General features: G+C 44.5%; 2 protein-coding genes across 8 annotated transcripts; one reads left to right on the forward strand and one right to left on the reverse strand.

Annotated features, from left to right (window-relative positions):
* Positions 1-546: 546 nt before the first annotated feature.
* On the reverse strand, positions 547-4,046 carry srsf2a (serine and arginine rich splicing factor 2a). 6 transcript variants are annotated; one of them, XR_008333313.1, is made up of 5 exons: positions 3,469-4,046; positions 2,524-2,866; positions 1,886-2,169; positions 1,520-1,612; positions 547-1,016 (listed from the first exon to the last, which is right to left on the reverse strand). XR_008333313.1 is itself a non-coding variant. In XM_053414168.1 (3 exons), exons 1-2 carry the CDS (start codon positions 3,801-3,803, stop codon positions 2,548-2,550), a joined length of 654 nt encoding a protein of 217 aa, XP_053270143.1. In that variant the 5' UTR covers positions 3,804-4,046; the 3' UTR covers positions 1,318-1,612; positions 2,524-2,547. The 6 variants fall into 6 exon arrangements, 2 of the variants coding, with proteins under 2 accessions (XP_053270143.1, XP_053270142.1); XR_008333312.1 differs by lacking the exon at positions 1,886-2,169; XR_008333310.1 differs by having other exon boundaries at positions 1,520-2,169.
* A 999-nt stretch (positions 4,047-5,045) lies between these two features.
* Positions 5,046-22,378, forward strand: rnf157 (ring finger protein 157). 2 transcript variants are annotated; one of them, XM_053414260.1, is made up of 19 exons: positions 5,046-5,636; positions 8,855-8,973; positions 11,103-11,191; positions 11,492-11,641; positions 11,873-11,990; positions 12,143-12,209; positions 12,303-12,346; positions 12,547-12,594; positions 12,735-12,806; positions 12,908-13,067; positions 14,074-14,186; positions 14,276-14,508; positions 14,853-14,955; positions 15,095-15,203; positions 16,034-16,272; positions 16,371-16,433; positions 16,525-16,573; positions 18,455-18,565; positions 20,387-22,378. In XM_053414260.1, exons 1-19 carry the CDS (start codon positions 5,549-5,551, stop codon positions 20,533-20,535), a joined length of 2,124 nt encoding a protein of 707 aa, XP_053270235.1. In that variant the 5' UTR covers positions 5,046-5,548; the 3' UTR covers positions 20,536-22,378. The 2 variants fall into 2 exon arrangements, with proteins under 2 accessions (XP_053270235.1, XP_053270236.1); XM_053414261.1 differs by lacking the exon at positions 18,455-18,565.
* Positions 22,379-23,229: the final 851 nt, after the last annotated feature.

Below are 23,229 nucleotides of genomic sequence, written 5' to 3' on the forward strand. Positions count from 1 at the left end.
ACCTTCGGGAAACACTTATTAACTGAGGTCATTACCGTAAACATTTTACGGCTGTTTCTTAATTGTGCTACAGCTGTTTCCTAGAGACATTTATACAATACAGAATGCTAACTGCCCAATTCACGTAATTCATCGCTCTACTAATCACTACTTAGAAATTAGCTTATAAATATGGTGCCAGGAAGCGTTGATGTGTGTAGATCATGACATTTAACTATCATCTTGTAGGAGAGGCCGAAAATATCCCAGGTTTGTTAATTGTGTTGTTGAATAAAAATAAATCAACACAATTGTCAAATGCTACTTAATACTCTCCTTGACAGTTTGCTTGCCAACATCTACTTTGTTTAAATTAAGTAAAAATGTAAATGTAGCGTCTTTAAAGTAAGTCTCTATAACTTAGGACATAATGGGAACACCATTACATTTGCAGTTTAGGTGTTCCTATTAGTTTAACATACATGCCAGAGTGAAGAGGACTTGATCACATTATGATATACACAAAATGCAGAAAGGTATAAGATGGACAATATTCACACTGGAAACTTATTTACGACAAAAAAAATGTTTATTAGCATTCACCTGAAGCAATAACAAGACGTGTGAAAGGTTAACAGAGGAATGCAATACACAAATTATTCATTGAGCATTTTGAACTGAATTTTAAACCCTTCAATAGGAGTCGCACTGGACTCAACTTCAAAAAGCGAGCACAGCTATTTTTTTAAACAGTGGGTAAACCACAGAGGGAGGGGAGGGAGGAAAGGAGGGAGGATAAAGAGCAAAAGGAAGGAGAGAATCTGTACAGCACATGGAGGGAAGGAGAAGTCACAAGACAGGAGAGGATGGATGAACTGCCACACCTGTGATCTTACAAACCGGCAAACGGCAGCGGAGGGTCGAGCCCCGGAACAGCGCCGGGCACTCAGCACCGCAACACGCCACACCATGTCACCACCGCACTGCACCGCATCTTAACAGCTAACCAGCATTACTCAACTGCTACACAACTGCGCCTAGTGCACAAAAGATACACAAGAAAGAGGGTTAGAGTCATAGGAAATACTTTAACCAGACAGAAAAAAAAAAGAAAAAAAAAGATTTGACAGAAAATAAAATGCTTTGCGACCGGATTAGCAAATCACAAACTGAGTGGCACTGCGAAATTTTAAGTTTTGTTTTTGTCACTGAGTGAAACAATAAGCCATTTCCCCCCCAAAAAGAATAGGTTAACATCCAACATAAACATTTTCTACATCAACTCCATATCCATCTGAAAAGAATGCTAAACAAGGGGTTGCATTAAAAGAGATATACTTAACGTAAAAATTAATTTATTTGACAAATTTGTACAAATTCAACCAAAATTAAAAGAAAGAGCCCAATTTGTTGGGGAGGGGGCACCGTACATGTCCCTGTCAATGTGCTCAACTATACAAAGGAGGACAAAGTTACAGAATTTAAGTAAATTATGTCAAATTAAACATTTGAATTTTTTTTTAGACCAAGCTCCAATAACCTTTCAGTCTGCATTCAGTGGTAATAATGGAGTCCCCTTGCTCAATGTGAGACTCTTCCTGACGTCCTCTGCAAAGGCTCGGTCATCTCAGTTCTGCAAGGAAAGAAAAAAATACAATTGACAAAAGCACAACAAAAAGAAAGTCTCAACTCCTGCAGCTGATATTTAAACAGTTCTGGTCTGATCTTCTTGAAACTTACATTTAAAAAAACTTTTTATTTTTGTGGGTGAATCCAATATACCTAACATTTGTAGTTAATCTTCACATTTGTTTACACACCTTAAACTTGGATCCCACACTCCCCCCCCCCCCAAAAAAGCAGTTGTAACAAGTGTCTTGCACTCGGGCATATTTGAAAAACAAACCTCTGGGTCCGTTCCCTTTGTGAGAAGCGGAGGAAACCACAGGCACGGGCGGGAACAGCGCTCAGCGCATCCGCCTGTGATCCCCGTGAACGTACCTCACCACACCACCTCATACACCAACTGACCGCCCGAACCACCGCCATGACGACCTGCTCCTTAGCAGCTGCCATCGCTCTCAGCAACAGGCAGGTCACATGGGCGGGTCACACACTAACTGCTCTCACACTGCCACACCCCCATCTCCTCCTCCTCCTCCTCCTCTCTTTGCAAACAGGACTCCGCAGCTTGGAGGAAAGAATTCCACATTTAGGTGAACGTTTTTTGAGTGAAGCACCCCCACGTCTCCCCCCCCACTCACATTAACCCAATTTGAAAAATGTGCTTGTCAATTAACATTTAGCCAAATCTCCCGGTGTGTGCTTTAGCTTGACTGAACATACAAGCAAAGTAAAGCACACACACAGCACATTGTCATCAGTCCAAATCGGACTATCTAAAAACATGGAGGGTTCTGCAGACCTCGATGCTTGTGTGCAAATGACTGTAATGTAGCATCAAGACTGCAGAAAACCAGTGAGGAGTAACTACAATCTGACCATAACAAGTAGCAATCATCATCCACCCTTCCCCCTGAATACCGTTATATTGCGTCCATGTTGGGGTCAAGGCTCAGCTTCGTTGTCCTCTGGTGATTTAGGCCTACTCTTGGATTTGGACCTGGACCTGGATTTGGACCCCCTGTTGGAGGGTGGGGTTTGACTCCTTGACTTGGATCTGGAGCGGGAGCGAGACCTGGAGGGGGACTTTGACTTGCTCCTCCTCGGGGTTCTGGACTTAGACTTGGACTTGGACTTGGACCTCGACCTGGAGTAGGAGCGGGACCTGGAGCGGCTGTAGTGATGGCGGCTCCTGGATCGGGAACGGCTCCTGCTCCTGGAGCGGCTGCGGCTACGTCTGCGGCGCCGGGGGCTGTCGGAACGTCTGTGGTTACAGGGGGAAAGTTGTCAGTGATGCAGGAGCAAAATGGAAACTAAAAACAAAATGGTGGCACCAGAACCATTACCTCATCTAACAGCTGTTCAGACCAAACTAAGCTGCTCTAACTGAGTTAACAGATTAGACCGCCAACAAAACACTTTACAGTTGATTAATCGTGCATTTAAAATGCATTTGTAAGAAAGTAAAAAGGCGTGACCTTGTTAAAGCTCCTCAGGTGTGAATACTTAAATGCACACCTTACATAACAGTGAACTTAAGGTAAAAGAACGATAATTTCAATTTCTTCTTGTACATTTGGAAATATGAAACAAAAAGGTTATAACTTTGCTTGAAATAATCTGTTAACAATCGGAGATGTGAAAAGGAGTAAGGAATTATTGCATTTTAATTTATGTTTTGGTCGATTTATGGTTTAATAATAATTAATTGATAAAGCTGAAAACGATAAGAAACTTTAAGATGCATTTGCTTGTATAAAATAAAAAAGGAGCAGGAGTTGTTTTTCCAGGTGAGGACAGGCGCTCCGGGCCTCCCTCCTCAGCGACACTAAACTCCAGGATTACCCCCTGCTCCTCAGTCCATACCCTCCGTATCTGCGTGGCGGAGCTCCCCTCCGGCTGTACATGGAGTCTGGGGGTCGTCCGTAGCGGGCCATCTGCACCCGGAGCTCCCGCCCGTCCAGCAGCGCGCCGTCCATCGCGTCCATCGCGTCCTCGGCGTCGCGCTTGTCGAGGAACCGCACGAAGGCGAAGCCGCGGCTCTCCTTGGTGTAGCGATCCCGGGGGATGTACACGTCCCCGACGCGGCCGTACTTCTCGAACACCCGGCGCAAGGTCTCCGGGGACGTCCGGTAGGTGAGGTTGTCCACTTTGAGGGAGGTCATCCCCTCCACGTCTGGCGGCGGCCTTCCGTAGCTCATCCTGTTCTCCCCCGAGCACCACGACCGGCCCCTTCACACTGAATCCGGCCCAAACAGCAAGATAACCTGGTGTCCCTCGCTCCTGAAAAGCTCCAGCGGGTTGATTTAAATCTCACGCGGTGCACTTGTTGTTGTTGTTGTTGTTGTTATTTTGCTCTGACAGCCGCTGTCACCGCGTTGCTCTCACGTGAAATGGCGGCAACAAAGCTTCCTTTCGCCCCCTTTCCTTGCGCCAGCGTTGGCCTCCTCTGATTGGTTGGTGGGACTCCATAACTTCCGAACTGCAATCCCCACACTGCCCCCTGACGACGGGGAGGCGCCACGACAGGGACACAGGTAACCAGGTAGAGTAGTTTTATTTAATAAATAAATAATTAGTTATTTCTCTGATCTTTCATTATTTCATCATGAGTTCTGCAATAAACGCCAGTAAGATTTACCTTTAGCATCAGAGTGCCCTCAAGTTCGGCTGGTTATTGCGATTAAAAGGCTGAAACACCTCACGGTACGACTGAAGATTATAATTATTATTATTTTTATTATAACAACCAGTCTGACAGAGCATAAATTATCCTGGTGTCCCCCCCCCCCCCCCCCCATCTCTCTTCTCTTCCCTCTTGCCAATTTTCTCTGCTACCCCCAACCGGTTGAGGCACATTTATTTTTTATTTAAAAAAAATCAATTAGAAAGCTGGGGTTGATATAAACGATTTCAGTTCTACGAGCTTAACACTGGCTCCCTGGCTGTCAAAGAATCAACGTCAAAATCCTGCTGTTGATTTATAAAGCACTGGATTAGGGGCCAAAATATGTTTCTCCTGCTACACTGTGACCCCTCAGGTCGTCTGGAACAAGTCAGCTTTACATCCCCACAGTGAAACTGAACATGGAGAAGAAGCGTTTAGTTTCTTCAGGTCACCTGCAGATCTTAGTTGATTTAAATCAACGCTGAAGACTTTCCTATTTGCCACGGCATTTAAATAAATAAAACAACTACTAATTTCTAAACTCTTTTATTTCTTCTTTATTTATTTGCTGCTTTTTTTTTGTTGTGGTGCTTTTTGTATTTTAATTCACTTGGAATTACCTGGAGAGACAGACAGAGATAGAGGGGGGGGGGGGGGGTAGAGAGATAGAGCCAGACATAGATAGAGAGAGAGAGAGAGAGAGAGAGAGATAAAAGAGGGGGGGGGGAGAGAAAAGAGAGGGAGAGAGAGATAGAGAGAGAGGGGGAGGGAGAAAGAGAGAAAGAGAGAAAGAGAGAGAGAGAGAGAGAGAGAGACAGACTGCGCAAAACCGTCGGTCCGGATTTGTGTGACGTCATGAGGAGCCTCTCTTGACAGGATCCAGGAACGACGAACGAGCTCCGGGGGGAAACACACCGAGCACCGGGGAGAAAACACACCGAGCACCGGGGGGAAAACACGCCGAGCTGTCGACCACCGCAGCGGACTGAATCAGGCGGCGGGTTATCGCTCGGTTCTTCTTGTCAGTGACGATGAAATCGACGTTAACGGCGGTTTTTTCCAGCCTCTAAAACAGCCCGAGCAGCCCCGGAGAACAAGCGGCTAATCCCCGGGACGGTCGGTCCGATTCACGGCGGCGCAAGAGGGGGGGAAGCGGGACTCGACGGGGACAGAACATGGACCGTGCCGCACCGGGTGGATTAAACGAGACGGACTGAGGAGCGAACAAAGGCGACGTGTGGATGTCCGTGAGCCCGAGAGCTGTTCGTGTGACCGGAGATGGGAGCGTTAACGAGCCGACAGAACATCGGCGTGGAGGAGGTGGACATTCCGTCCAGCTCCGTGTACCGTTACCCACCGAAATCTGGTAAGGCCCCGAACAACAGGTCTCACTGGGCGAGCTGGGATCCTCTCCCGGGCTCCAGGGTTGGTTCATGGAGCTAGAATGAATCTGAGGGGTTAACACTTAAAAGTACAACATGCATCATCATCATCCTCATCATCTTCTTCATGCCTCGCGAGCTGTCAGGCCTGCAGGACATTTAAAGGCCTTTCACCTGGAGTGGTACATTAGTATGGAGGGAGGCCCTGAGGTGCAAATCACAAAGCAACGAGAGATAAGAACACATGATGAGAAATAAGACAACACAACTTCATGTAAGAACACACAACATATAAGAGACCACAACGACATATGAGGAAACACAACATATAAGAGAACACAACGACAAATGAGAAAACACAACCTATAAGAGAGCACAACATATAAGAGACCACAACAACATATAAGAGACCACAACGACATATGAGGAAACACAACATATAAGAGACCACAACGACAAATGAGAAAACACAACATATAAGAGAACACAATGACAAATGAGAAAACACAACTTATAAGAGAGCACAACATATAAGAGAACACAACGACATATAAGAACACAACAACATATAAGAGACCACAACGACATATGAGGAAACACAACATATAAGAGAACACAACGACAAATGAGAAAACACAACCTATAAGAGAGCACAACATATAAGAGAACACAACGACATATAAGAACACACAACATATAAGAGACCACAACGACATATGAGGAAACACAACATATAAGAGACCACAACGACAAATGAGAAAACACAACATATAAGAGAACACAACAGCAAACAGGAAAACACAACGACATATGAGAATACACAACATATGAGAGAACACAACAACCATGAGAGAGCACAACACATAAGAGTACTCATCAGCAAATAAGAAAACACAATGATATATAAGATAATACAAGCGACATATGAGCGAACACAACATGTAAGACAACACAACAGTGAAGAAGAAAACACAACATACAAGAAAACAAAAACAGCAATTGAGAAAAAGCAACAACTAATTAGAAAACAGTACGACAAAGAAAACACAACAGCAGATACAAAGCTACGTATAAGAAAAATACAAATCTCATCATTATTGTTTGTGTTTATGTGATTTGTTGTTGTGATTTGCACTTCAGGGCTTTCTGTATGTTAACCAGTGAAAGACAACAGCAACACATATGATCTATTTACCTGCGTCCCACTCATTTATCTACATACTTATACAAATCCTCTCGTATCTGGGTGCATCTGTTATCTGTAGGCAGCTGGACTTGGTTAATGGTTTCACGGCTGTCCCAGTCTGTAGAATAAATAAGTGATGATGGCTCCTAAAAAGGAGGAAAGTCTATTTATATATAATCTATCTAAGAAGGTGACACGCTTTTTCAATTTAAATGATGTTTTTTCACTTTGGAGAAAGACTGCTGCAGATGATTAATTCCATAATCCTTTCGTTTGAAGATTAGTTTTTTTTTTTTTTATACAAAATGACAAACATAATTAAAAAGGCCCGACATGATTTTCCAGAGCAGATGCTGAAATATTAAAATCGCCCCAAAAATCCAAATACATTCATCTCACAGTGACCTAAGAGAGAAACTCATATCCCTGCTGTATGCTTTGATTACACTCTGATTTATTCAGGAGGGTTTGCTTTAGATTTTAAGATTAAATGAATTATTTTTACTTAAAAATCAAAGTAAAATCAATAACCAGCCCGACTAGCCACTTTTCCCATTCAGGTCCCAGACTGTTCTTTAGACCTTGACTTGACCCGTGTGTGTTTTTATATTCGTCTCTTTATTGTTCCTCTATACGACAGGTTGTGATTGAAGCAGCTCTCTATTGGGGTTTAGCCCTAATCCAATATCACTGTATATGTACAGTCATATTTATTACTTTTCAATTCTGTCAAAAACAACGGCATCAAATAAATGAAAACCTCGGACATGATGAGATCTGAAACAGAATAAGGGACAATAAATAACGTTTTATTGTGCGCAGACCTGAGGCTATATACAGATATTACAATAACCTCTTCGATTTATTGTGATGTTAAATTTGGAAAAGAGATTTAAAGGGATGAAACATTTGACCAGTGGCGGTCATTACCCCCCCCCCCCCGACCACGATTCAGCTGAATTAGAACTGTGAATCGTAATATAACAGTCTGCATGAGTGGTGGTGGTGGTGCTGGGAGGGAAGGTGGAGGCGATCTGTCAGCCCCACTTCCTGCCGGTGGGATCTGGTGACAGAGCCTCGATCCAGCTCGCCTCTCCCACCTGCTGTAAATAATAATAAGGTAATGAAGAGAGGGAGAGGGAGGGAGAGCGAGACGGAGCGGCGTCACCGGAGCTTTTTTAGGTCATGATTTGTGGTGTTATGGATTTTTTTCTTCTCAGCGGCAGGGCCAATAGCTGGAAGGTCAGAGCATCCAGTGTCCTCCAGCGTTAGTAAGCGTGAACCAAAACGGATCGTGATTCAGATCGGCGATGCCGGAATAGATGACCTCGCAGCAGAAACGTGACTTGACTGTCCAGGCTGTATTTAAAGACTCCGAACCACCATTAGAGTCTTACGATATTATCCCAGCCTGTGATTAAAGGGCAGAACGTCTATTTAGTCTTGTTTGTCATCGAAGCTGAACTCTTGGTAAACAGGTGGACGAGCTTCAGGTCGAACAGTCTGTACACAATCATCCGTCCTGTTCTGCTCCGTATTGCTTTATCAAGATTTATCAAATTTATGAAAATGTCCTATCTCACAGTGTTAAAGAGAAATTCCTGGATTCAATGTTTTATAAAAACAAGGATTTAATGGGATCTCTCTTGGCCCACGTGCCGTCCTTCCAACAAGTTTCAAGAAAATCTGTTGAGTGGTTTTTGCACAGGCCTGCAAATCTAATCTCAACCCAACATTTTTGGTTAGTTACATAAAATACGATGCTTCAGTTCTGCAACGTGCTTTCTTTCTAATAATTTACGCAAATTACAGATCCGTCTAAAACACAGAATTCTCTAAGAAGTATTTTAAGCTCACAACTTAATTTCAGTTATCTACAAAGAACAATTGTATTGAGATCAGGATTAAATACAGCAAATTATTCACACCTTGTGTTTTTAAGCTGTTTTACCAGGAGATGTGATGTGATATGAGTTTGGATGTGTTTTAACATTGAGTCTGCTTCTCTGTGTGCAGGAAGTTACTTCGCCAGCCATTTCATCATGGGGGGGGAGAAGTTTGACTCCACCCATCCGGAGGGTTACCTGTTCGGGGAAAACACAGACCTCAACTTCCTGGGGACCAGACCTGTAGCGGTAGGTATTTGTTAAAGAAACAAACAGTCTCCCCACCCAGTGGTCTTCCTGGAGCCACTGGCGCCCGACACTGGTTCTGGAGGCGAAGTACATTCTGTCCAGGAGCTGCCAGTGTGTTGCAGGGATCGCTTGTAAAAATGAAAAGATGATGTTTTAAAACGTCCAAAGCAAAAAGATATTCAAATAAAAAACAGCAGCTGCCTCTTTGTCATGTGACAGGATCGGTTACATTTCAGTGTCTCCAACAGCAGCAGCAGCAATTAACAGGCTTTCACACTGTCACTGGTGGAAATTTGTTTCACTGTCTCACCCTGTCAAGCTGATTAAAAGTGAAATGACAAGTCTGTCGGCTTCCCGAGCAGAAACGTTGATAAGGGGACGGTTCCTGCGGCGGCTCGGCTCAGCCTAATCTCAAGCCTCAAGGTCAAACTAATGAGAGCTGCAGGGTTTGACAGAGAGCAAAGAGGAGGGAGTTAAAACTGTTGGACTGAGTGGAGCTGATGTGGAGAAACTCGGCTCCATCTCTCCGTCCTAATCTCAATCACTCCGCTGTTTCTGTCTAGACTGGGGCTAAAATTAGGAGTGCAGTTCTTCTCCCGATTATGTGGGTGTTTATAATCCTCCTGTGGACACAGAATTCGGCTGGCAACGGTGCTTCTGTCTTTTTTTTTGTCGGAAGCTTTACGAGCATTAGAATGTTTTGTGGTTTCTGAGCAGATGGCGCTCTCTGGAATCATAAAACGCGACCGCAGTTGTTGTGTTCTCGGCCTCCTGCGCTACTCGACAAATATGATAATGGCCGGTGGCTATGTTTAGGGATTTTCAGAGACTGCAGTCTGAAGCCCAGGGATATCCAAAATGGATTTTCAGTCATGCCAGTGGTTTGGCATTGTTTGTTTTTCAGTTTGTCACGACTGAAATATCTCAACTCTTCAAATAGACTAATAATTAGTGGATTCCCGTGACAGTCTGTTCATTAATGACGGTAGAAACACTTTTCTTTATTGACCCCTCGACAGTGTGAACATTCATGCACCTCTCAGGATGAACTTTAATAACTTTGTGATCCCCCAACTTTTCATTAGGGTCAAACAGGAAAAAAGCATTATGCTAATCCTCAGCTGCACATCACAGACATTTTCCAGTTCAGTTTTCACTATTAGAAAAAGCCTTGTGGATTCTTAGTAAAATGCTGTTCTGTGTTCGCAACAGTATTAATATTCATATTTCAGCCTGAGACTGACTTTATAAATAAGACCCGCTATGTTGCTGCTGAGTTTCCAATGAGAGGCTCTTTTCAGCATCTGCTCCTCCGTGTGCGAGTGTTTGTTTGTGTGGTTTACAGGCGCAACTCCTGCTGAGCCCAGATGTGTAATAATACTGAATATGGGGCCATTCACAGCCGCACAACCCCCCCCCCCAAACACACACACAGATGAGGGGTTGTAGTGTGGAGGTATCTGACCACTTCCTGCATGTTTCTCCTCCAGAGATCCTCAGAAACCACCTCGGCTCTCCCTTTACGCTCAGTCAGCAACTTCTGGCTTCAGACACACAACAAAAAAAACTGCGCTGAGAAGTGAACCGCTGAAGTTGGCTCAGGTTTTCAATGGTTCTGTGTCAAGTTTACAGCATTTTAATGTTGGATTTTAATCACTCAAGGGGGGGGTTGGGGGGGTTAGGGGGTCTAAAGAACAGAAAGTATATACCCGTCACAGACCTGTGAGTTGAAATTATTAAATGCTGGTTAGATGCGGTGAACCTCGACCATCTGGTCCTTTTTAACCGGCTGGAAATAGACCTCGTCCGTTTGACCCTGGACTTCTGGGTGTACTGTTTTACTCCTGCGGCCCCTTTGTGTGCAGAAATGTGCCGAGCCGTGTCTGAAGTGTCAGCCTCGTCCCTGGAAAGGCTCCGTCGGCTCAGCACTTGTCAGCACGGATCTCTGCTGGTGCTGACAACACTTTTGTGTAAAAGGTTAAACCCAGAGCAGCCGCGGTCATCTTGTAACCCTGAGCTCCCTGCGGCAGAGATAGGAATGTTGGTGTGCGGTCGAGGAAAGCTGAATACTGCTTTACTTTTGTGTATTTTTACAACTGTAATTTGACTGTTGTGTCTTTTGTTTTCAGTTCCCGTATGCAGCCCCCCCACCCCAGGAGCCAGTGAAGACGTTACGAAGTCTTATCAACATCCGTAAAGACACTCTGCGGCTCGTACGGTATGAGCACCTCTGTCCACCTCAACACACCCGGCCCCATTCACCACTGCTGTCTAATTTTATCCGCACCGAGTTATTTATAGGGAATATATACAACATATATTAAATGAAAAGTTTAGTAAAAATCCTACATGTATCTTCAGGCATAATCAAATTTTACAAGTCAAGCTTATAACAGAAGCACTAAATACCCCTTCTTTTTGGAAATGGGACAAACACACACTCAACATATGAACACAATTTATTCACGTCTCAAACATCCAGTTCTTTTCTCTACTTATTAAAAACCTTCTCCTGTAGGTGCAGTGAGGACCTGAAGCTGCCGGGTGATGAGGAGACGGCGAAGAACAGGGCGTGCTACAACGTCGAGTTCACCTTCGACGCCGACACACAGGTCGCCATCACCATCTACTACCAGGCCATAGAGGAGTTTCACAATGGAGTGCCAGTGTAAGTGTCTGTCCGCGTATGCATTTTTTATTGTATTGAATTTGAGAAGAGCAGCATCTGCTACCATCAGAATTTTTTTATCGTAGAAATGGAAAAAGAGGCTTGTGTGGAAGAGAAGGTTCCATAGATATTCCTGCAGGCACTCATAAGTGATGCCAACATGGTCTTGTCATCTTTATATTCTACATTGATTTGCTGTGTGTGTGTGTGTGTGTGTGTGTGTGTGTGTAGTTACCTGCCCCAGGACAGCTCTCTGCAGTCTGAGACCGTGCACTTCAAGAGGGGAGTTTGCCAGCAGTTCTGTCTGCCCTCACACACGGTCAACCTCAGCGAATGGGCCGACGAGGAGGTAAGTGTGTGTGTGTGTGTGTGTGTGTGTGTGTGTCTGTGTGTGTGTGTGTGTGGGTCTGTACGAGCCTGAGTTGTGACACTGGTTAATACACACAGACAAACACATATCTACTGGGTTAATGTCCCCGTCTCTCTGTGATTCCTCCTCAGCTGCTGTTTGATATTGACAAGGAGGTTTTCCCCATGGTGGTGCAGGCTGTGGTGGACGAGGGAGACGGTGAGTTGTGTTAGTCACACTGATGATCTGATGTGAAAGCATGGCTCCAGAATATCAAACAAATCTTTGTCCCCTGCTTCTAAATCTCTGCAGAACATTTGGGACACTCGCACATTCTCCTGGCTACATTTGAAAAGGTATGAAGGTGGTTTCAGAGTAAAAAGCCTGAGAGAAACTGTGGCAGGAATTTGCTGCTGTGCAGATGTTGGCACGGTTCTTAGATAGAGACATTTTTTAAGTGACTTTTCCAGCTAAAATTCCAAACATTTGCTGGAAGCAGCTTCTAAAATGTGTTTTTTTTCTGCTTTTCTTGAGCAACTGTTATTTTCTTTGGCAGCACATGGACGGGAGCTACTGTGTGAAGCCTCTGAAGCAGAAACAAGTGGTGAGTTCACCTGTTTTACTTCTCTCTCTCTTTCTTTCATCCCTTTGTGTAACTTTTTTGTTTTGTTTTATGCTTTTCAAAGACAAAGAAATCTTTATTTCTCCGCTGCCTTTTTTTTTTCAACGTGTTCCTTTTCCCAGGTGGATGGAGTAAGTTATCTGCTGCAGGAGATCTATGGGATAGAGAACAAATACAACAGCCAAGAATCAAAGGTAAACCGCAGATGACACAAGAGATTTTTCTGTCTGAGCAACATGTGTCTGTGTCTGAAAATCTCTTTCTTCTCAACATTCAAATGTTTCCTCGTCTCCAGGTTGCCGATGATGAGATCAGTGACAACAGCGCGGAGTGTGTTGTGTGTTTGTCGGACGTGCGAGACACACTCATCCTGCCGTGCAGACACCTGTGTCTCTGCAACGCCTGTGCCGACACGCTGCGCTACCAGGCCAACTGCTGCCCCATCTGCAGACTGCGTGAGTTCCCAATCCACCTGCCAGCTGTTTCAGATGTGCTCTTCACTTATTAACCACTAAAACTGATTAAAACTGTTCAAGGTGACGCTTTGTTTAAAATGCACATTCCCTTTAGGGCAGAAATGGCAGAGCTCTGTGTTCCAATCAGAAATTAGATCATTGTGAGGCAGCAATTAGTGTTATTTAGATTTTCCAACCCTTTCACAACAACTTAACAGAAGCACAAATTGCACATTCGATCTCATGCAATATTTATTTAAACGCGCTCCCGTACAGACGGTCGAAATATGGGAGGAGGTAATGGAAATTTAAATCAATAGCCAACGGATTTATCGCCGCTGAGTGACCACTGCAGCAGAAGAATCAGAGTCTGAAAGATAGTGTCGGGGGGGAAAAAGCAAAACCTGCGTCATGGTTTGGGGAGGGAGAGAGAGAGAGAGTGAGAGAGAGAGAGCGAGAGATATATATATATATTTTCCCATCTCACACTTGTCTCATGCATTTCCCCCCCGATCGATATATGCTTCAGCTGGTCCTGTATAATTCAATATGACTGCTGCAGCCATGTTTATTTACTAAGATGGTTGTTAAATAATTTTCTATTTTGATTGAAGCAATAATCTCGATAAAAGAATTCAGAGGATTTACCAAGAATTTCTTGTTTTTATTGGCCTGACAACATCTGGCTATAATTAACTGATATTCTACTCACATGCAGTCTTCATGTACATCTGATGCATTAGTGAATACGTCACTGCATTGAGGAATTTGTATAGTTTTTAAAACTGATGAAAATAAATAATCAAATACATACCCACAGTTTTAAATATGTCAAACCTTCACCTCTGTATAGTTTTTATTTCACCAATTGAGACGTTTTAGGAAAAAGGATCTTGATTTTCAGCCTATTTCATGTGTTGAAATCAGTTTTTCTCCTGAGGTTTAAATGTGAGTGGCAGTACAATTATTTATATGTAGGTTTTTTAATTTCTTTTTGTATTAACAGCGTTCAGAGCTCTGCTGCAGATCCGAGCCATGAGGAAGAAACTCAGTCCCCTGTCCCCCACCAGCTTTAACCCCGTCATCACGTCACAGACCTCGGACTCGGAGGAACACTCGGTGAGACAACAAACATAATTAAATATAAAATAATGATCATCCACCATCCGGCAGAGCTCACATCCCCAGTGTCCTCTTCTCGTGTGCAGGCGTCGGAGCACATCCCTCCAGGCTACGAGGTGGTGTCTCTCCTGGAGGCGCTGAATGGGCCCCTCAGCACCTCCTCGGTGGCTCCTCCTCCTCTCAACTCCGGACCGAGCAACGTCTCTGGAGTGCTGCCTCCGTACAGCAGTGAGCCCCACCCCACCCCGGCTCGCTCCCTCTCTCCTCTCGACCAGTCCAACTCCAGTCAGGGACTCAAACTCAAGAAGAGTGGTTCAAAGTGAGTCTGCGTCTCAGGCCTCGGCCACATACAAGATTTATGCTTCAAAGTTAATGGATGTGTTAAAAGTTAAAAGTTAAGGGACCTGATATTTTACTTGAATATGTTTAAGCCAATTTGAATTTTTGATTCCCTTAGTGTTCTTTAGATTCATATTTAGGTTTTTGACCAATGGAACCTGAGGGTTTAAATACTAAAATACTCAAAGTACTGAGTCATTTTACAGTACTGCTTATTATGACCACGTTGTATTTATTCTCCCTCTCTGTTATTTTAGTTTTTACTTTGTACCAGTACATCGAACCCACTCCAGTTATTTTCATCCATTGCTTTATGTTTTTCAGGTCACTTTCCCAGAATTCCTCTGTGCTGCCTGAGGAGGAGGACGAGAAGTCTTGCAGTGAATCGGAGGCCTGTCGCCACAAACTGGCTGTGAACCAGCAGGAGGTTTGTGTGCCTGCGTGTTTTCCTTTCCTGTCAGTGTCGGATATCTGTGAATGTGTTTGTGTGTGAGGAATAAGTGGCGTCGGTTGTGAGTCTCATTCTCTCTCCCTCTCTTCCTGCTAATGCTTCTCTTGTGTTACAGTGTGGAGTGACTCCAGACAGCGAGAACCTGACTCTGTCCTCGTCTGGAGCCATCGACCAGTCGTCCTGCACTGGAACTCCGCTGTCATCCACCATCACCTCTCCTGAAGGTACACACACACACACACACGATCCAGTTCTCTGACAGGATGTAGCCCCTCAGTCTGAGTGTAGCAGCTAAATGTCCACCCCAACCTCAACCTGAACCTCACACAGTACTAACCTGAACCTTAAAACCAAATCTCGACCTTCAAACAGGCCGTTTAAGCAGCATGGTTCGACCAAGATGTCCAAAAACTACCAGACCTGTGATAAATGCTTTGTTGACTGTTTACAATGTTCAAACCCAGATAAATCTAACTGGGTCTTTTGTTGTTGTTGTGATGTGTCGATCCCTAGAGGCTGAAGTTCTATATTGTTCGTTTAACTTTGACTTTGACTTTTTAGTTTGGTCCATGTCCCATCTACTAACATGGAGGAGGCAGGGCTTACGAGGTGCACTGCAGCCAGCCACCAGGGGGTGATCAAGTCACTTTGCCTTCACTTTTTGCTTCTTTTTATACAGTCTGTGATTCCCAGGTGCTGGTTGGCGGCTTTTTTCAAACATTGAACAGGACCAGGCTAGCTGTTCCCCCCTGCTGCCAGTCTTAATGCTAAGCTAAGCTAATCAACCTCCAGGCTGTAGCTCCATATGTTTTGCACGTACATGAAAACGTCTATTTCCCTAAATCTTGAAAAAATTATTTTAATATTACACAAAATATATTTGTAGCATAATATGCATTTGCTGCTATCCAACAGAAAGTAATGTATATACGGCTGTTGTTCATATAACGAGATTAGGGATCGATGTATTCTTTTAAATGATGGAAACAAAAGAAAAAGAAATCCTCCGACCCCCCGAGCCCGAGTGTGATGTGTGTCTCCGTCTGTCTGTCAGACCCAGTGAGCAGCAGCCTGGCCCAGTCAGTGATGTCCATGGCCTCGTCGCACTCGCAGCACTCCCACATCAGCACTGACACCATGTCCTCCATGTCAGGGTCCTACCTGGCCGGGGCCGAAGGCGAGCCCGGCGGGGAGGAGGAGGAGGAGGAGGAGGAGGAGGAAGGAGGCAACGCGGCGGGCGGGGAGAACCAGGACATCCCCATGGAGAGGCGAGGGCCGTCCCAGCAGGACGAGGTGAGGACAGACAAACTCTCTGCAACATCCTGTAGATTTAGTACAAGTGTGTCTCTTCATCACTGGAGTTTCCTCCTCTTCTTCTTTCTGTCAATCAGGAGTTTTCCAAACAGCCAAAGGAACACAAGTACTCCCAGGCTGTCGAGGAGCAGGACTCAGAGGTGACGACACAATACTGACATCTGCATCAATGCTTCATTATTTTTATGTTGAACTTTCGTAACAGTTTTTTTGTCTTTTTTTCTTCTTCAGGGAAATGATGTGACAGAAGAGGACTGCTCGTCCCCATCTAATGGGAAAGGTAATCATGGCCATGACCAACCCCCCCCCCCTTCACCCTTGACCCCGCACCTCCCCTTTGCATCTGCTGCAATACAATCCCTCCTCATACAAAACTAAACCCTATGGACCGTGTGGTTGTAGCCATGTCTGAGTGATGACATCCATTTAAAAATACAGGGAACAGACACTGACCTCTAGATGGGACTGTCCCTTTGGAAATGCACGTAATACTGGCTGAAACCACCAGGGGCTGCAGCGTCTTAACTCCAGTGAACGGCTTCTCGTGCAGTTTGTGTGCAATAAAACCTTTTACTACTTTGCAGTGAGGCCTGAGTCTCCCTGTGTCGTTTAGAAGAGGTTCTGCTGCACTTGCATGATTTGCACGTTGTGTGTGTCCAGTTTGTGTGTTTGCTGTGTGTGAAGTGTGTCGTTTAGCACGGCAGTCTGCATCTGCTGCTTTAACTTATTCATCATGAAGCTTCTTCGTGCTCCATCCGCACTGCTGCTGCTGTGTGTGTGTGTGTGTGTGTGTGTGTGTGTGTGTGTGTGTGTGTGTGTGTGTGTGTGTGTGTGTGTGTGTGTGTGTGTGTGTGTGTGTGTGTGTGTGTGTGTGTGTGTGTGTGTGTGTGTGTGTGTGTGTGTGTGCGTGTGTTGTGTGTGAAGCAAACGCATTGTCACTTTCCATTAGACACCAGTTTAAAAACCAATATGAGTGAATTAGTTTCTCTGTTGAGTGTGTGTGTGTGTGTGTGTGTTCTGACACCTCGGGCCAGACTGAAACAATCTCTGTGTTCCTGTGTGTTGCTGTGAACGACCTCTCAGTTCTTCAGGAGGCGAGCGGACCCCGTGCGGCACTGAGACACACTGTGTAGTCGACTGTAGGATGTTCGTTTGCACGCTCGTGTGTAGCATCTGCACCGGCGCTGCCAGACAGCTTCTGTATGTGCCCTGTCTGTGTCTCTGTGCTGAGCTGCCAATCATTCAGTCATCTGTCAGTTCCTCCTCATTAGTTCCACACACACACACACACACACACACGTACAACCGCACACACACATTCTTGCTGCGGGCACTTACACATGTTCAACCTGTCACTGTGTGTCCACTGGCCATGCTGGAAAAGGCAGATCAAGGTGAATCTGTAGTGTTAATGTGTCATATTATCATATTCCCAGAATCCTAGAACATATTTATTTCAGGTTCCTGAATAACAAATGTATTTAAACTTTTATAATTTAATTTACAAAAGGTCTGTTTCCCTCTGAGATGGAACGATTTAGTCTTTGATTTTAACAAAAATCGGTTAGAAAATTTCAAAGTTCACCTGTAGACGTCTTTCAGTCCATCTATCCATCTGCTGCCATTGCAACTCCAGGTGATTAATGATTAATTCATTAACTAGATTATTACGATTTATGGCTGTGAAGTACTTCATCATAATTCCTGGCACATGCTTTGACTTCTGTCGTTGTCAAACAGGTATTAAATGTTATTCCTTCACGAGTCTGATTATTTGAACTTTACATGTTCTCCACGTTCACTCCCTCGTCTGCTGTCTCCTCCAGTTTGAGAAGATTCTTTATTTCTTATCAAGGACTAAAGCTCCTTCTCTCTGTGTCTCCACATCAACAAACAGAAATCCGTCCTGCTCCAGACGCTCAGTGGTTCTGGTGTCATTGAGTCAAACTCTCAGTTTATTTAAACTCACACAGATCAACTGCAGACAAATATCATCAGTTATTATTTGACCCGTTCCAGCATGGCCGACCTTCCCACCTCCACCTCAGACACCCTCCCCCCCTCGCTCCCTCACCCTGCCTGCCCCCACTCCTCACCTTCCTCCTCCTCCTCCTCCTGCTGTGCCTGGCTGCTCTTGTTTGACCTTTGCCCTCGCTTGCAGGTGGGCGGAGCAGGTGTCCAGAGTTGGCCAATAACAATCAGGGTGTCGCCCTCTGTGACACGCCCTCTTTGGGCCTGGATAATGAGCAGGCTCCCGACAGCCGATTCGCCGGTGAGTGGCAACCTCTCGAACATGGACAGATGAGAACTTAGGGAGGAGGGGGAGTGCATGAGTCAGAAGAATCAAGGATTTCTGACACATTAGTTTTCAATGCCAACGAGCTCATTGGAGTTGAAGCTAGTGAGAAACCAGAGAGGACATTTTGCCCAGCATGAAGATCTGGAGCCGTCCTTCTTCTCTTCATTCCTCCCCTTCGGTGTTGTGGTGCTTCATTGCATTTTCAGCACCGGTTAGCTGTGCACCGTCTCCCTCCTCTCCCTCTTAGCCGAAGCCCTGGTGTGTGTTTGTGTGTGAGTGCATCTTATCGTGTGTGTTTGCATGCTGTGTTTCCTGTGTGTGTGTGAGAGAAAGAGTCTTGTCCATCCCAGAGTTCATGTTCAGCGTCTGCCAGCTCTCGAGCCGCTTTGCCAAACATCCGCTCCTCATTCTTACGTCCCGCCATCTTCCCTCCTGTCCTCCCATCACTCCTCCTCCTGCTTCTCCACACTGGGTGCGTTGCTGTGATGGGAGATAAACGTCTCGATTTGACTTCACAGCATTTTTTTATGTAGAGGTTATTTAACCCTCTGGGATCAAGGATGAATATGTTTTTTTTTTTTTTGGAGCGAACTTTTCATGGAGTCATATTTGTCTTTGTGCAGCGTTTGAATCACAGATATTGTAAACGTTACATCAAGGTAAAACAAATTAAAAACTGTCACAATAATGTTTAAAAATATATTGTTTTACTATTCATACATACCAATTAAACAGAGAAATAAAATGTTAGAAGTATAATACAGTCTATTTATATCCTATATGGCCCTTTTTTATAGAAAATTTAGCATTTAAATCATTTGACAAAATGAACATTTCAGTATTAATGTCTATCTGTCTATGAGAGTTAAGTCACTTTGAATGAAAGAGGACTCCAGAGGGTTAATTTAACGTAACAGGACTAAATTCGGGTTCAAACTTTCTTCCCATCCCTGTTTCAGAAGCTTTCCTCTGTTAAAACCTCTGATTTCCCGTCATTTCCTTGAACCTGTTTCACCTCTTCGCTGTTTTACGGTGGATGTTGTGACATGTTTTCTCTCTGTGTCTCGTAAAAGTGTTCTGTTATCTCTGTTTCTCTCCCTTTTTTCCCCTTCCTGTCATTCTTCACATGTTCTGCCGTCTTTTCCCGGATCTCCTCCTTTCCTCTGTCTCTTCTCCTTCTTTCGCCTTCTATCGGACGGACAGATGAGGAGTCGTGCCCAGTGCACATTGACGACTAGGTATGGAGTTACGGTCGGATTGTAGATCAGACACCAGGGTCACAAACTGTACTTCTTCTATTATAACTCATGGTAGCTGCTCATCATCGTATCAAGTACCAAGTATAGAATTCAGTTATCAAATATCTTTAATAACGCGATGCCGACGTTTTAAAGTGATTATTTTTCTGATAACTTTGGTTTTTAATTAGTTATTCAATGCTTTAAAAACGTGGAGAAACATCATGGTTGGCAGTGGTTCCATTCCCCGATCGTGAATCCTCAGACTCCGGCTCCAAAAGACGTCATCAGAGCAACTTGGCAGCGTTTGTATCCGCAATATTTTGGCTTCATTTCTGGATGGCGGAAAGAAGTGGAGACTCATCGTCCGTGTTTCTTTACAGTCGATGGTTCAGCCTGGTCCCAGTGGATTACAATGAAATAGAAGCTTTGATTGAAAAAAAAATTCTGAAGTGTTTCCTCTCTTGGAGGATTTTTGCAAACTAACCGTCATCTCTCTCTCTCTCTCTCTCTCTCTCTCTCTCTCTCTCTGTCTCTGTGTTCATCTCTCGCTCAGATCTGATGTACCTCGGGGGCTACAGGCCTGTTTTGGAGCCCCTCCCCCACCACTCCTCCACCAGCAACATCAACCTGGAGGAGCAGGTGGCCGACAACAGGGACGGCCAGAGTCCTAAACACCCCCGCCGCGGACCCCTCATCGTGTAACGCGCTCCCTCACATGTACACAAAGACTAAACCTAATCCATCCAGACGTCTTACCCTGTCGTAGTGCTGCATAGCTGGATACTGTCCTCGCTGAACAGGGAAACAACCCCCCCCCCCCCCACACACACACACACACTTCTCAGAACATCTGATTGTCGTGAAATCCGTCCTGAGTGGAAAGAGGAGGGAAGAGGAACAGACAGCATCACCTCTCCACTGAACACTTTACTCTCTTTTTTTTTTTTTGTCTGTGACCGAACGTGTAGATGATCCCACTGCGACCTTATTATTTATTACTTGTAGGTGTAACCAATGAGAGCTCTGTATCGTGACACTATCTTTAGAAACATCCATGCTGCTCCCCTCCCCTCCCCTCCCCTCCTCTCCTCTCCTCTCCTCTCCTCTCCTCTCCTCTCCTCTATTACCAGCCAAACAGTCAGGGGCTACTGTGATCGGCAATCGGAATTTATTACTAATCTACTTCTTCTTCTCTGTTATAAACTGTGCGTTGAATGAGTGTTTGGACACTATATAAAAGTCAGCTCACACCAGACGACCTTACGTTACCACAGCAAACTGAAAACGCCCGGGTCCCTCTCCTCGGATCAGGGAGCTCCAGGCTCGACTTCGCATGCAGCTCCCGACGGCTGCTGATTTTCTTCACCACTCCAGCCGCCATGAATTTAAAACACGATAACCAATTGCTGAAAGTGAATCCAGAAACTCTCGGACTTGAGTTGAACAGAGAAAGACACGTCTGGCAGAATGTAACACGTGGAAGAAGGGGAATGTACGTGAAGTCCTTGAACTTCACCTGAACTGGAAATAAACACAAACTGTGAACCTTCGAAGTGGTTCTTTATAAAACACACCCGCCGCACCCCCTCTCCTTCTGCAGCTACGCGTTAGCATGTCCGCTTCTTCTTTCAACTGGAAATCAACAAGCACCACCGAGCAATAAAGATGCCCAAGCTGCATCTCTTCCTTTCCCCTCTGCAGGAGGACGCTCACTTACAGTCAAAGACAAAACTGTGTTCGCACTGGTCACTTCTATCAAATACAGACATTCATGTGTGTTTAATTCTCATTTTTTATTTTAAATTTTAAAGGGATTGATTGTGAGGAAAAACAACAATGGAGATTGGAGCCACACTGGTCGGCTGGTATTTAGTTTTTTTAGATCATCATCCTGACGAACCCTCTTTACTTCTCATCCGAGAAACTTTTAGTTGTTTCGGTTTTGTATAACTTTTAATGTATAGCTCACCTGTTGTTGTTGTTCTCCCAATTTTGTGTTTTTAAGTTGTTGCAGAACACTGTGTTGTTTATTGGAATGTGGATGAAAACGTGAAGCATTTGCAAAGGTTTACACACTCGCACACACACAAACAAACACACACACACATGTGATCTCAAATAACTGAAAAGGGATGATATCGACATTTAATGCATTATTAGCTGATTCCTAGATGACACACGTTGCGGTGCATGAGGCGATAGTAGAGTAAGCATGTTAGTCTAGGTCGGCCTGCACCCTCCTGTAGAATCCTGATGGGTCACTGCACACACACAGGAAGCCGTCTCACGTCCTTCTGCAGTGTTAACTAATCGGTTGCTGGCTCCTTCTTCCCTTGACCGAGCCGTCGAGGTCAAGACTCCTGCACTATGATATCCAAGCTGCAAACAGTCACGTGATTACAGCCCCCCCCCCCCCCCCCCGCACCGGTCGCAGTGTGACAGCAAAGGAACGGGTTCTGAATCTTCAAGACTCCACTTTTTCTAGAACCAAGTGTTAAAAATGTCCAAGAAAACATCAAACAGATAATAAAGATTTTGCAACTAACCCGTCTTCGAGTGATTTGTGTAAATTGGTGGAATTGAATGGGTTTTAGTTCTGGTGCCTGAGAATAAAACGCTGCTCTGAGATGTTTCCCAACATGATCAGCTTTCAACATTATATCTCAAGTCTGCTTTAAGGGGATTTCTTCAAATTATGACTGGTTGTCACTTGGACTTAAAGATGAACTGATGATATTTCGCTGGTCAAAGACCACAACGACCTCATTTGAGTCTGGAAATCTATTTTTTACACATTGTTGGTGGAGGTTTATAACAGCAAGGGGGCAATTCAAGTTTTATTCAAATGTCTTTGCAATAACCCAATGTTAATCAGGCAGTAAGTAAGTTTTCTAATAATATTCAGTTTATAAATCAATAGATTAATTCTCTCAAGAAGTGACAAGTAGCCAAACCAGGATATTCATCGTACGTTGTTTCATCGTTGGGCTGAAATTATCAAATGATAGGATTTTTGATAAAAAACAAAAACCCAATGGTTGATGATTGAATCAAGCACAAACGCTCAGAAATGTTCCTGACATTTTAAAGACAAAAACAATCAAAGAACTAATCAGAAATAGAATCATAAGTTGCAGCCTTATGATCCTTGGTTGTTTGTATTTACAGCCGATCCACTGACACACATGAGAAGACTGTGGTGCCGGGCTGCTGGCACCGGACAGTGATCACAGCTGTAATGAGAGTGAGTGGGTGTAAATGGGCAAAAGCATGATGTCATTAACCACGTCTGTTTGGTGATCAAGTTCCCGTCTAATTGAGTTGTGTTGTTGTTGAGAGCTGCGTCTTATGTTCAACAGCAAACCTCTGTTTTGTAGCTGAGCTTTAAACCCACTG

This window comes from Pleuronectes platessa, chromosome 21, assembly GCF_947347685.1.
Source record: "Pleuronectes platessa chromosome 21, fPlePla1.1, whole genome shotgun sequence".
In the NCBI taxonomy this organism is placed as follows: domain Eukaryota; kingdom Metazoa; phylum Chordata; class Actinopteri; order Pleuronectiformes; family Pleuronectidae; genus Pleuronectes; species Pleuronectes platessa.

Bases quoted from the DNA above. Each gene is read 5' to 3' on its own strand.
- srsf2a (XM_053414168.1), bottom strand. From the start codon at position 3,803: ATGAGCTACGGAAGGCCGCCGCCAGACGTGGAGGGGATGACCTCCCTC. The intron at 2,867-3,468 runs GTATGGACTGAG...CTGTAACCACAG, and splicing joins CCGCCACGCAGATACGGAGG to ACGTTCCGACAGCCCCCGGC.
- rnf157 (XM_053414260.1), top strand. From the start codon at position 5,549: ATGGGAGCGTTAACGAGCCGACAGAACATCGGCGTGGAGGAGGTGGAC. The intron at 5,637-8,854 runs GTAAGGCCCCGA...CTCTGTGTGCAG, and splicing joins CCGTTACCCACCGAAATCTG to GAAGTTACTTCGCCAGCCAT. The intron at 12,807-12,907 runs GTAAACCGCAGA...CCTCGTCTCCAG, and splicing joins ACAACAGCCAAGAATCAAAG to GTTGCCGATGATGAGATCAG.